General features: G+C 40.7%; 1 protein-coding gene across 1 annotated transcript in view; it reads right to left on the bottom strand.

Moving 5' to 3' along the window:
* Window positions 1–727: 727 nt before the first annotated feature.
* The window catches only part of LOC127574433 (piezo-type mechanosensitive ion channel component 2-like), a 521,253-nt gene continuing 507,653 nt past the window's right edge, over window positions 728–14,327 (bottom strand). Inside the window, 3 exon segments of the mRNA XM_052023441.1 lie at window positions 728–3,981; window positions 7,840–8,032; window positions 9,651–9,730. Of these exon segments, the coding sequence (XP_051879401.1) occupies window positions 3,729–3,981; window positions 7,840–8,032; window positions 9,651–9,730 (526 nt within the window). The 3' untranslated portion in view covers window positions 728–3,728.

Raw genomic sequence — 14,327 nt, 5'->3', positions numbered from 1 at the left:
AAGGGTCTATTTCTGTGCTGTACAACTCCATGACTCCACTAAATATGCTGGGCGATGCCATAGCTGGCCCAACTAATGATAAGGGGATTGTTTTAACAACATGGTAAGTTTTAATTACTGCCAAACAACTTCTCTTGCATTGAAATTTTATTTTTACAGATGTGGAGACCTATTCTTCTAGTTTCAATTGTTGGAGAGCTACAATTTTTTTTTGTCTTTCGCTACAAATTTTTTTTGTCTTTCTTTGCTTTAATTTTTCTTAATTGCTCCATTGGTTTCTTTATTCTTCCATCTACATATGATTTTTACATTGGATTTAATATTCTGATTTACACATCATTATTTAGACTGGCTCAGTGAGAATTTTACAGAGTACTTGAGGAAACATATCATCGCTGGTTCTCTTCATAAAGTCCCAAATTCTGTCACATTGTTCTGGCTCTTGTATTACCATAAAAAGGTAGTATGAATGGTAAGCACAGTGCCGTGTAAACAAACTGCAAGAGTGGAGACAATTTGGATGACTTTACATTTATCAAAATTAAATGCTTTTGAACACATTTACCCTATCCAACTACAGCCCCCATTTCTAACCTCATTCTCTTCCTGGTGAGTGTTGTCACCACCTTAGCTCCAAGAGTACTTGCCCATGTTCATACTTTACAAAATCTACTGGTGAAAGAAAACCCAGTTTTCATGAAATTTTATTGAAAATGTCCATCACTTAGTGAGATGTTTTAGAAACAAATATAAAACAGGGACATATTTTCACTGGTAACTGTTGACAGCAGGGTCACAATCGTATGGGTCTGGTAGACAGCATCCAGTTAAAAAAAACCAGAGCAATCCAACTAGAAGCAAAGCTTATTGCATATTTTCTAAAACTAATTTCAGTATTCCAGAAGTTCATGAATAAACTTGAAATATAAATACACCTTAACACACTGTAATATTGAAATCCATTATGCAATAAGGTAATCCTTTGTCATACAAAACTTAGTTGCACCAACTACTGTGTTCATGTTCGGATACTTTCACTTACTTAAAATCATCCATTGTAGTGCACATGGTGTGGTGGGTTGGATCATGGAGTTAGACTATCAATATTCAGTTGAAAATAGCCAATTCATTCTAATAAATATAGTCAAGCTACTTACAGAATGGGAAAAACATTGCTTTTCATTTGATTTTCTAAGCAACAGGAATTTCAAAAGATAAGAAATCCTTAAAACAGCTGTATATGAAATAATGGACTCATGAGTGCTATTTTCTTTCTCAAACAAATTTATAAAGTGACCTTAAAAACAGTTTCTAAAACTATTATTGCAAGATTAAAGGGTTTTGCAGGCTTGCATGGTTTTTTTTGTTTTAACATGATGACTCCTCATATGTAATGTTTGAAACACATAGTACCCCTGTATTGATTTTCTAAATCATAGGTCAATTATTTAGCACATTTCCTCACATAGAAATTGTTGCTGTGATGCTGAACTTTTTTTCTGGATCTCCTTGAAACAGACGTAATCAGATACAAATTAGTTAAAAGCTGGACCCCAACATCATTTAAATAACACAAATTGCATCATTAAGCCAAAAAAAAATCACACGATTAAATCATCACTAATTGGACTTGTTTGTGACTGTGCAACCAAGTTACAGAAATATTTGGTGAGTTACCTTAAGTAGGAAAACAACCAAAGAGGAAGCTGAATTTCAATCCCTGCTTTACATTATTAACAATGCCTTAACAATACAAATCTGTAATAGTTATCAGAAACCAATAACTGACATGAAAAGGAGTGGCCACATTGATAATGAGCCAGTGATACTCTGAAAAGCATGACAAATTACACAATTCCTTCTCTGTTGCAGTAACCCTTGCTGCAATCCTGCGTCTATTTAAAAAAGCTGTCTCATTTTGGGTCTGTGCTTGTGCTATGATTCTACCCATCAACAATATAATCCTTAGAAATACCCTCATCATTTCTAAACCAAAACAATAATGTTAATCTTGAACATGTTTGCATTTACGTAAATAGATTAAAATTAAATCTTAAAATACATGTATGACTGATCTTTTGCCCCTTTTAGGATTTTAGTTACCTTTTAGTAATAGTAATTTGCATGTGGAAATATGCAGAGAAAAGTCAAACTTTAAGCCAAATAAATCTATCCAAAGGTCAGGCAGTCTACTTTTCAGAATATTATGCAATATGAATGGTTACATAATATCCTTTTATATTGACTCCAGTTATTTCACATTCGATATATGGTTCTCAATACTATCATCTTTACTCTTCAGCTGAGAGTAAAGAAACACCAATTACTGTGAGGAGCCTGAACATCCTACCATTGTCCTTGCTGTTTGTTGCCGATAGTTAAGTAAGGAAATAAAATTTAGATGCACAGACATTTCAAGTAGAGCAAAACCCATCAAAAACACTTAGATCCCACCTGGGCCTTGCCTTTCTATTTAATACTAACAAAGCAGAATTCTATCATTTTTTTCGATCAAAAATACTAGTCATACAATAATTGCTGTGACACGAGATAAATCTGCTTTACTGTGCCAGAGTGAAAGTACATGATTGTGCCCATCAAACCCCTACAAGCACGTTCCTGATATTGGTCAGGCTGTCATGAGTAATATCCATCAGAAGAGGCCACATGGTTCCCAGTAAGAAAAGCAAGAAATTCAGCAAATTATCACCCTGGACCATTGTTGCATATATCCCAATAATCGTTTAAAGATGGATCGTCACGACACTTGGCAACACATCACCCAGGTTCTCACCTGACAAATGGAATGGGTGAAAGAGAGATGGAAAACATAGTTATGGTTGGATTCTTCCCATCAAAAGTAATTGATGAGACCATGGGCTCATGAAGAAAAAGTTATGTTAGCTCCAGTTTAATCAAAGAGAAAAGCTATTGAAGGATTTGCCTTTGAAAGGTTCAAGTAAAATCTGAACATTTTGCTGACCTCTGGTTTCAAGTACTTTTGTGGGTATCCCAGGAGCCTTTATCTAGGAGAAGTATTTGCTGAAGCAATAATGTGCACCCACTTTGTTTTATAAGGTACTGAAGATACAGAAGACAGATAAGCCTTTGATAAAAGAACTCTTCCTGAGAAAGCTCACTGATAAGGTGATACTTTTCTATTGCCTGTACAAATAAAATAAGTCACGTAAAATAGATCGTCAAATTATTTTCCTTGCTTAAGCCAGTCAGTAAATTCATTCACCACTGGAGACTTGTGATGCTATAGAATTATTATTCATTGGTGATGTCTTCTTTCGTTGGCCAATACTAAATCACTCCAGGTCTTGTTCCCCTATAATTGGATGGTATTGACACAAAGTTGCATCGCCCAAAAATCATTGCGTTACATAAAGAAAATACAAAGGATTGATACAGATGATACCTGCAAGGAAGGTTAGCATTTTGGAAGCCCTGATTTTGGCTGATTGAAAGTGAAAAGAAATTGGATTCAGATACGATATGGAATCGTTTCCATAACCAGGACTGAACGGTGGCACAAACACCAGTCTTATACTGTCAGCAGAGGGAGACTGTAGGCAGAGAGGACTTGAGGAACGTGCAACTGCCTGGGCTCCAGAAGGAAAAGCTCCTGTCACCTAACTGTGAATAGCTCAGCTTTTCTGTGATATTGTGCTTTTTTTTTAAATCTCCAAATTAGAATTTTACATCCAGATCAGCAAAACTGGTCACTTTGTCTTTTCACGTGTCCATTTGATCATAGTTTCTGGTGATCTATACAAGAAGATGAGCTTAGCGTACAGATCCTCCTCCAATTCTAGCTCTCCAGTCTCTCGAACCAGGAAGATATCCGTGCACAGCTTCAAGATTCGGTCCACGTTTGGCAGCTCTTCAAACATGATGGAATGAGAGATCCCACTGAAGAACTCACGCACAAACTTTCCAATGACTAGCACAACTGATGCATAGAGACCCATAATGCTGAAAAATAATGAAAACAGTATTAAAAGTACATCAGGAGATCCAGAATTTTCTTTAAAATTGGGGAAGGAGGGTGGACCTAGAAATCTGGATGTGGAGCATCCAAGTTTCAAGATCTATATGGTTCCTAAATCTTTAACATAATGATGGAAAATGCATGCTCATTATGAGCTATATCCCATAACAGTAACCTATGCCTGAAACAGGGTGCATATGGCTTAGTTCTATTGTATATACAAACAGGCACCTAAATATCTCTTCAATGCTTTTACTGTAAGATTGGTTTCCCCCAATGGCAGCCGCCACAATTTGCACTCAGTGAAGACTAGGCATACAACACGTTAAAGTTCTTCTGCAACTGATCATAGAGCTGCTGCCACTTTTATCCAACCTCCCCCACCCAATCTCTGCTGATGTCAACCCCTTCTCTAACCCGGCTACCAACCTCACACAGGTAGGCATCCACCTCCCCCTTTCACTTATGAGTTTGCATCTTCATTGGCAAGCCGTACTTTAATGGGGGTGGTTCAAGGATCAGTGCTGAGTCACCACTACGTACAGACTGTGTTAGTGGTGTAGACGAAGGGATCAAATAGAACCATAGAACACTACAGCACAGAAAAGAGGCCCTTCTAGTCTGTGCCAAAACTTTATTCCGCTAGTCCCATTGACCTGCACTCAGTCCATAACCCTCCAGACCTCTCCCCTCCATATATCCATCCAATTTATTGTTAAAGCTTAAGAGTGAGCCCGCATTTACCACGTCAGATGGCAGCTCATTCCACACGCCCACCACTCTCTGAGTAAAGAAGTTCCCCCTCATCTTCCTCCTAAACTTTTCCCCTTTCACCCTAAAGCCACGTCCTCTCGTATTTCTTCTAATCTAGGTGGAAAGAGCCTACTCGCATGTACTATGCCTATACCCCTCATAATTTTGTAAACCTCTATCAAATCTCCCCTCATTCTTCTATGCTCCAAGGAATAAATTCCTAACCCGTTCAATCTTTCCCTGTAACTCAACTCCTAAAGACCCTGCAACATTCTAGTAAATCTCCTCTGCACTCATTCAATCTTACCGATATCCTTCCTATAGTTAGGTGACCAGAACTGCACACAATACTCCAAATTTGGCCTCACCAATGTCTCATACAACCTCACCATAACATCCCAACTCCTATACTCAATACTTTGATTTATGAATGCCAGGATGCCAAAAGCCTCCTTTACAACCCTGTCTACCTGTGACACCACTTTCAGGGAATTATGTATCTAAACTCCCAGATCCCTTTGCTCCTCCGCACTCCTCAGTGCCCTACCATTTACTGTGTACCTCCTACCTTGATTTGTCCTTCCAAAATGCAACAAGTCCGGGGGGGGGGGGGGGGGGGGGGGGGGGGTCACGACTATTTGGTATTCTGTAGCCCAGGGTCCAGTGGAGGCTGTGTCACTGATTATGAAGCCAGACAGATAGATTTTTGAACTACAGGGGAGTCAGGGTTATGGAAACAGGTGGGCAAGGGGAGTTGAGGTCAAGATCGCATCAACCATGATTTTATGGACAAGTGGAGCAGATGCAAGGGGTGGTATATCTGTCGCCTCTACTGTTTGCTATGTTCTTTCATGAGGCTGCCAATGTCACAGCGTCAACCTTCAAGTATATTTCATTACGTGAACTATCTTTGGCCCATCACAGCTCCGTGTAAGCAGTGAGATAGAAAGGAATAAAGGCAGTTGGGAGAAAAACTATATCTTAGAGGAGGACCTGGACATTTTTAAATGAGATAGAGGAGAGAAAAAAATTTGTGGGGGCTCTGCTCTTCTAATCTTTACACAACAATCAGGGAAGGAACCACAGATATTTTTGGCCAGCTTCTTCTAACACAGCAGATCAGTGCAGAATATAAATAAATGGCCTGTCAATATCTGGCAAGGCAAGGCACTTTTCCTTTCTTTCCTGTCCATCTTGTGTACCATCACACTCTTGACGTCTACAGCAACACACAAAAAGTGCTGGAGGAACTCAACAGGTCAGGAAGCATCCAAATAAACAGTTGACTTCTTGGGCTGAGACCCTTCATCAGGACTGGAAAGGAAGAGGGCAGAAGCCAAAATAAGAAGGTGGGGGGAGGGGGAGGAGCACACGCAGGCAGGGGATAGGTGAGTTCAGGGGATAGGCAAGTCCAGGTGAGATGGGGAAGGTAGTGGGTGGGGGAGGGGGAAGAGATGTAATAAGCTGAGAGGTGATAGGTAGAAGAGGCCGAGGGCTGAAGGAGGAGGAATCTTGTAGGAGAGGGCAGTGAACCATGGAATAAAGGATGGGGGAGGGGAGGAGAGGAGATGGGCAGGTCATCAAGGTGGGGGAAGGGAGCCACAGGAATAAGGGAAGACAAGGGGGGGAGGGAGAAAAAGAAGGGGAGGGGTTACCGGAAGTTAGAGAAATCGACGTTGAGGCCGTCAGGTTGGAGACTCCCAAGGCGGAATATGAGGTATTGTTCCTCCAGCCTGCGTCTGGCCTCAACATGGCAGTAGAGGAGGCCATGGATAGACATGTCAGTGTGGGAGTGGGATGTGGAATTGACGTGGGTGGCCACCGGGAGGTCCTGGCTGTTGCGGCAGACGGAGCGAAGGTGCTCGACGAAGTGATCACCCAATCTGCGTCAGGTCTCACCGATGTACAGGAGGCCACACCGGGAGCGCCGAATGCAATAATGACACCCTTGGACACACAGGTGGAGGTTCTTTCCCTCCATGGATGCTCCCTGACCTGCTGAGTTCCTCCAGCACTTTTTGTGTATTGCTCCAGATACATCCAGCATCTGCAGAATTTCTTGTGTCTCTTGAAATCTACAAATTGTTTTTTAATGAAATCAGCAGAAATGCCAAGTGATAACTTTAGAAAAGACCAGTCATTGGATGTACAGCTCTGTAGAGAGGGGCCAGCACAATCACTGTGGTCTATGTACATTGGGGAGAGTAATATCTGGGTATATCTGGGCAATATCTGGCCATATTGCTGATACACTAAACCCAGATATGCAGATGTTGGAACTGCGCTTGTAATAACATATAGAGAGGCAGTTCTGGTCCAGAAATCTATCCTTTGGATTGGAATGTGGAGCAATTCAGAGGTATCAGAACTTTTCTCTGGGAAAAGAGTAAGAAATTATGCTAAAATGAATTTTAGATATCAGCATCTGAAAACTATGGAAGAATGTTTTAAAATATTTTAAGGTGCTCTCGGTGATCTTGATAATTGCTTATTCTTCTTCAGAACTCACGGACTCTGCAACTGGTTACATGTATGTTCCCCTCTGCTCATTAAATCTACCTTGCACTGATTTGAAATGACAATGGACTTTAAGACCTTTCTTTAAGTTCATTCTGAGTGCAAGAGCAGGGTAATCCGAGAAAAATTCGTGTGCAATGAATTCATGCGTCTTCCAAAGTTTTAATTGGTACAAGATCTGTATCGATAAGATGATCAAGGAAACTTGCATTCGGAGCAACAATCCAAGAAAAGTATCAAAGTGGAGGAAAGTGCAAACTTTCTCTGTCATTTTATACACCAGTAGAGTAATAATGATATGTGTGTGACGGTAGCTAAAAAAAAAGCCATCATTAAATAGCCAATATTTCATAACCAAAAAGAATGAAAACAATTACAATGTTTAAAAGACATTTGGACAATTATATGGATAGGAAGGGTTTAGAGGGATTTGAGCCAAATGCAGGCGAATGAGACTAGTTCAGGAAGGCACTTTGGTTGGCATGAACTCGTTAGGAGAAAAGGGCATGTTTCCAATGCTGTATAACTCTTTGAATGTAAAGGAAATCAAATAATTGAAATTGTTGTCTTACCCATAGCCAGCTAGGAAGCCAAGACTTGGAGGACTAACTTTATCACTGAATACAATAATTTCTAAACTTTCTTTTTGATCATTTCTGTGAAACTTTTGGGTCTGATTAACAGTCCACCATTCCTGAATATGTCCTGTAATGTTGTCTGTTTGTTGAACCAGTCTTACAAGAAGTTCACAGTAGTCATCACCATCTATTGAAGGAAAGTAAAGCACAGATCATATTGAAAAGGTTACATATTTTAATTCATTGTTTTAATGTTTTAAAATATGAAATGCCAATGCCTGTATTTCAGAATGCCTCTGTATAAAAATAGTGAAAAAAAGGATAACTCAATGATTATCCTTTAAAAGCCACAATGCCGTAATATGAAAGAAAAATCAAGAAAGTTAAGAAATCACGCAATGTGCTTGTCTCCTAACTGCCTTCTGAAGTGACTGGTAACCTACACAGTTATATCAAACACTACAAAGAATCACTGTACCGACTACAATCATTCAAGAAGGTACTTCCTCTACTCCTTCAGCTATGACTAGGGATGGACACTAAATACCAGCCCTACTGGTGATACCCAACAGCCTGAGAATTAGGAGAATTAGATGAGGCAGAAGGTGTAGTGAATCTTGATTACAACATGGATACTACAAACAAAAGGTAGAAGAACCACAGAACAACAATGTGAAAGGTGGTGTATTTTAAGAAATCATTTATGAAATCTAAATTGGACATAAAAACTGTTTTGATTATTGATCAATTCCAAAATGTGGGGAATGGCTCTTAACAGGAACTTGATGCTTATTTTTAAGGAGTTAACAAAAGTCATTTCAAAGTCAAATATTAATAGAATAGAAATGTTGCCCAGGCATAACCTCAGAGCTGTTCCTCCTCACTGGTGTAAAATTGATTGAGTTTAGAGAAATGGTATTTAGAAAAATGAGAGCCGATTCCACTGACATTGATAAAAGGGCTTGGTAAGATGAATGTTGAGAGGCTTTCTCTCCATACCAGACAGTGTAGAACTGTAATCTCTGTAAATAGTCACTTTTGATATTCTTTACCACCTCCCACCCCACTCCTAACCATAAGAGCTGTACTCAGTACATCTCAATGAAACTTGAGCAATTTGTCCGTGGATTGGCAAGCTGCATACAGGGAGGAGCTTCCCCTGGCTGAGGATTCCAACACCAAGGGTCTCTGTTTCAGAACATGGGCTAGGCTGTTTAGTACTGACTTGGGGAGAAATTTCTTCACTCAGAGAGTGGCGAATTTTTGGAATTCTCTAACTCGGAGGGCTGTGGAGGGTTAGTTGTTGAATTTGTCCAGTAAAGAAATTGATAGATTTCTGGACATTAAGGGTCGAGTGCAGGCAAATGGTGTTGGAAGAAGACCTGCCGTGATCTTGCTGAATGTGGAGCAGGTTCGAAGGTTGGGTTGGCCCTTTTCCTGCTCCTAGTTCTTATGTTCAAGATTGATTGTTAGAACACTTGGCACCATAAAGACATGGGGTGTGTTTCTGGGGTTGATAAAACAGTTTGGCTATTATCTTATTGACTAGCAGAACAGGCTTGAGGAATCAAGTGGTCTTCTCCTCCTTCCACTTGTTATATTTCTGTCGAACTTTCCCAGAAGTAGTTGAACACATAAACAAACTGTGAGCTGTGCTTCTGAAGAACTCAGAAAGGTGGACAATCACCTCCAAGGAAATAACTGCTCAGAACTAATTGCTTTTAAGTTTTGCCTCCACGGTTACTCATTTATTGTTATATATTTATGCACTGTGAAGTATAGACATTTTAAACAGGTACACTTACTTTTATAAAGTTGTTTCACAGGTTTTGTATCAGAATCGCTGGGAGCCCTGATGTAGTTTGGAAATATATTTGAAATTTTTCTGAAAAATAAAACCATTTTATTAAAATATAATTGTGTCAAAATATAAGAATGAGATATTTGTTCATCATAAATAATGGACATGATAATCATCCAAAGCAGGAAAAAATAGATTCACCAGCAGAGGGCACAGTTTGCAATTTTCCTTCATAACTTCTCAACTGAAATGATGGTGAACTTGCACCTTAGAAAACATTATTGTGTATGCGGTTTGTCCTTGGCAAAGACTTTAATGCAAGACTCAGGGCCATCTAGTTGAGTGTTCAAGACCCATTCAAGTGAATCCAAAGTGAAAACTAGACACCCTATTGCCCCACTGAGGGTACTGCATTGCCAGAGGTGTAGCCTTTCCAGATGTGGTGGTAACCTGACAGGATTTACTCACGGGAAGTGAGCATCACTGGAAAGACCCCCATTTATTTTTGTGAGAGATCTAAGCCTTTGCGTAGTTACAGAGGTGAATGTTAACAATTCTGTGCAGAAGTGCAGACATCTCTGTGGAAGGTTCAGACCATTGAGATAAATGATGAATTCAGGTGTTTCTTATGATAAGGAGCTAGTAAGTTAAATACAAAGAGTCTGTTATGGGGATTTCCACAGGTTAAGTGAGTGGGGAAGAAGGTGGAAACATATTGAGCAGGGAAATATGAAGTTAGTTACTTTGATAGGATATGTGAAAAGCCAAAGCTTTCTTAAAAGTGAGACTGGGAATTGTTGATTTTTGGAGGGATATTGATATTCTTGAATCAATAAAGGTTAACATGCAGGCACAGCAAGCAGGAAGACAAATCATATGTTAGTCTTTATTGTAAATGTGTTGAAGTATAAGAGAAAAGAAGTCTTATTGCAACCGCATGGGAGGACCAGGTGCAGTTGTGGTATCCCTCCCCAAAGGAGGGTGTATTTGCTAGTGAAAGTACCATTGTATGTCAGCATTGAAACACTACAGACCACCTCTTGCACTACCGTGGACTTGTCTCTGATTGCCTTCTTTTTGCACTAAGGTCTTGTTTTTGCACAGTCTCTTTTCTCTCTCTTCACTGTTTTGCACAATTTGTGTATAATTTATATTCTGTGTGTTGTCTGCACCTGCGTGCCTGTGATGCTGCTGCAAGCAAGTTTTTCATTGTACCTGTACCTCAGTGTACCTGTGCACATGACAATAAACTTGACTTTAAAATGGGAAGGCACTTCACTGGACTGACTCCAAAGATGAGGTGAGACCTGTATTCCCTGGCTTTTAGGAGAATGAAAATAAATCACATTTAAATCACCTTTTTTTTTGTAGGGTCGACAGGGGAGATATTGGGAGACTGTTGGGAGAATGTTTTACATAACTGGAGAAAGTAGACCCTCTAATAGAGAAAAAAAAATCCTCATTCCTATCTTAAATGGGTGACTCTTTATTCTGCAACTATCGGCATGGCTTTGTGCAGGGCAGTTCATGTCTAGCCTGAGGGCACATACCACCAGGCTTAAGGACAGCTTCTATCTCACTGTGATAAGACTATTGAACAGTTCCCTTACACGATGAGACGGACCCTGACCACGATCTACCTTGTTGTGACCTTGCACCTTATTGCACTGCGCTTTCTCTGTAGCTGTGACACTTTACTCTGTACTGTTACTGTTTTTACCTGTACTACATCAATGCACTCTGTACTAATTCAATGTAACTGCACTGTGTAATGAACTGACCTGTACGATCGGTATGCAAGACCAGTTTTTCACTGTATCTCGGTACAAGTGACAATAATAAATCAATACCAATACCAATACTAACTTGATTGAGTTTTTTGAGGAGATGACGAAGGTGATTGATGAAGGTAGAGCTGTGGATGCTGTCAGCATGGATTTTAGTAAAGCATTTGACAATGTCCCTCATGTGAGGCTCATCCAGAAGATTAGACCATAAGACATAGGAGCAGAATTAGGCCATTCGGCCCATCGAGTCTGCTCCACCATTCAGTCATGGCTGATTTATTTTTCCCTCTCAACCTCATTCTCCGTCAAGATTAAGATGCATGGGATCCACAGTGACTTGACTGTTTGGATTCAGAATTGGCTTGCCCATAGAAGACAGAGGATAGTGGTTGATGGGACTTTTCTGGCTGGAGGTCCATGACTAGTGGTGTCATGCAGAGATCTGCACTGGGACCTCTGCTGTGTGTGGTATGTACAAATGACCTGGATGAAAATGTAGATGAGTGGGTTAGTAAGTGTGCAGACGATACAAAAATTGGTGATGTTGTGGATAGTGTGGATGATTGCCAAAGGATACAACAGGAGTTAGATCAGTTGCAGATCTGGCCAAATGTGAGATGCTGCACTTTGGGGATCAAATGTAAAGGGACAGTGGACTGTTAGTGGCAAGACCTTTAACAGTGTTGACATACAGAGAGATCTTGGTGTCTAAGTCCATAGGCCCCTGAAAGCGGCTGCACCATTTGATAGGGTAGTAAAGAAGGTTTATGGCGTGCTTGCCTTTATTAGTCAAGGAACTGAGTTCAAGAGTCAGGAAGTTATGTTGCAGCTTTATAAAACTCTGGTTAGGCCGCATCTGCAGTATTGCGTTCAATTCTGGCCGCCCCATTATAGGAAGGATGTGGAGGCTTTGGAGAGGGTGCAGAAGAGGTTTACCAGGATGCTGCCTGGATTGGAGGGCATGTGCTATAAGGAGAGGTTGGAAAACTTGGGTTGGTTTCTCTGGAGCAACGGAGCCTGAGGGGAGACCTGATAGAAGTTTATAAGTTTATTAGAGGCATAGATAGACAGCCGGTATCTTTTCCCCAGGATCAAAATATCTAATACTTGAGGGCATGCATTTAAGGTGAGAGGGGGTAAGTTCAAAGGAGATATGTGGGGCAAGTTTTTTTTACACAGAGAGTGGTGGGTGCCTGGAGTGCATTGCCAGAGGTGGGAGTGGAGACAAATATGACAGAGGTGTTTGAGAGGCTCTTAGAGAGGCACATGAATGTTCAGAGAATGGAGGGTTATAGTCTTGCGAAGACAGAAAGGACTAGTTTAGTCAGGCATTTAATTATGAGTTTAATTAGTTTGTAAAGTTGCCACATTAAAGGTCACTGCACAAGGTAAGGGTGTACTGGGTTGGTGGTAATATATTGGCAAGGGACAGGGGAATTGCTGACCAACAGAAAACAGAGTTGGGGTATATTTGGATTGGCAATCAGTAACCTGTGGAATGCCACAGGGTTTATACTTAGGACTTCGATCATTTACAATCTATGACATCGATGTGCACATTTCTGGTCACTCAGCTATAGGAAGGATGTCATTAAGCTGGAAAGAGTGCAGAAAATATTCATGAGGATATAACTGGGACTGGAGGGCTTGAGTTGAGAGGCTGGATAGACTGGGAATTTTTTCCCTGCAGTGCAGGAGGCTGAGGGGTGACCTATCATGAGAGAAGTAGATTGTGACCATTCACTTTATCTACTTCCCTTTTTGCCAGGTTAGGGGAGTCTAAAACTAGAGGGTATAGATTTAAGGTGAGAAGTGACAGAGTTAAAAGGGATTTGTGGGGCAGCTTTTTCACACAGAGGGTGGTGGGTATGTGGAACGAGCTGCCAGAGGAAGCCGTAGAGGCGGGTACAATTACAAGGTTTAAAAGACATTTCGACAGGATACATGAATAGAAAAAGTTGTGCCAAACGCAGGCAAATGGAACTAGTTCAGATAGATATCTTGGTCGGCATGGATGAGTTGGGCCGCAGGGCCTGTTTCCGTGCTGTATAACTCTGCATCCTGTGTATTATAGCCACATTTCCTGATGATACAAGGATAGAGGGGTTGGCAATAAAAACCGAAAAGTCTGGAAAAACGCAGCATCCATGGAGAGAGAAACAGTTGACATTTTGGGTCTGAAACCCCCCAGCAGCAAGTTCCTTGCGAGTTGTGAGGAGGACCACAAAGAGCCTGCAGAAAGATGTGGGGACAGGTTAAGTGAGTGGAAAAGAAGCTGGAAGATGGGATTAATACAGATGGATGCCCACAGGTCAGCCTGGACATGCTGGGCCAAATGGCCTTGTTGGATTCAACTGTTTTAAGTAGTTTTTTTAACACATATAGTGTTTAACACACCTCAAGTGGCTACACAAGGAATGGCCACTTCCTAGCTTATTGGTTCGTCCATCAGGTGAATATGTGTTTTCTCATTGGTTGGTTTAGCCACAGGTATCTAATAGGTTTCCTGATTGGTCTATTGTTATCTAAGGAGTACCTCTTATCTCAGGTATAAAAGGTGTCGTTTTTTTGTTAATCAACTCTCTTGCCTCTATCTCTCTTGCTTGTCTTGCCTCTATCTCTCTCTTGCTTCTCTCTCTCTTGCCTCTATCTTTCTTGCTTATCTTGCCTCTATCCCTCTCTTGCTCACTTCCACCCCCGGCCCTACCTCATCTTTAGTTCCTTTTGTCTCAGCTCATCTCCCAGTAGTAAAGCTAGTGCCATGTGCTCTGTGATTGTTTCTTTGCCTTAAATTTTTCCAAAAAAACTTTTTGAAGCACCAAGTTGTTTTCAACTCATTCCTGGACTCCTGAAAGAACCTGCGGCTTGAAAAATAACCGGATCCGACAGCCTGT

Source organism: Pristis pectinata, chromosome 9 (genome assembly GCF_009764475.1).
Source record: "Pristis pectinata isolate sPriPec2 chromosome 9, sPriPec2.1.pri, whole genome shotgun sequence".
NCBI classification, from domain to species: Eukaryota; Metazoa; Chordata; class Chondrichthyes; order Rhinopristiformes; family Pristidae; genus Pristis; species Pristis pectinata.
This window is presented reverse-complemented; position numbering and strand designations above follow the sequence as displayed.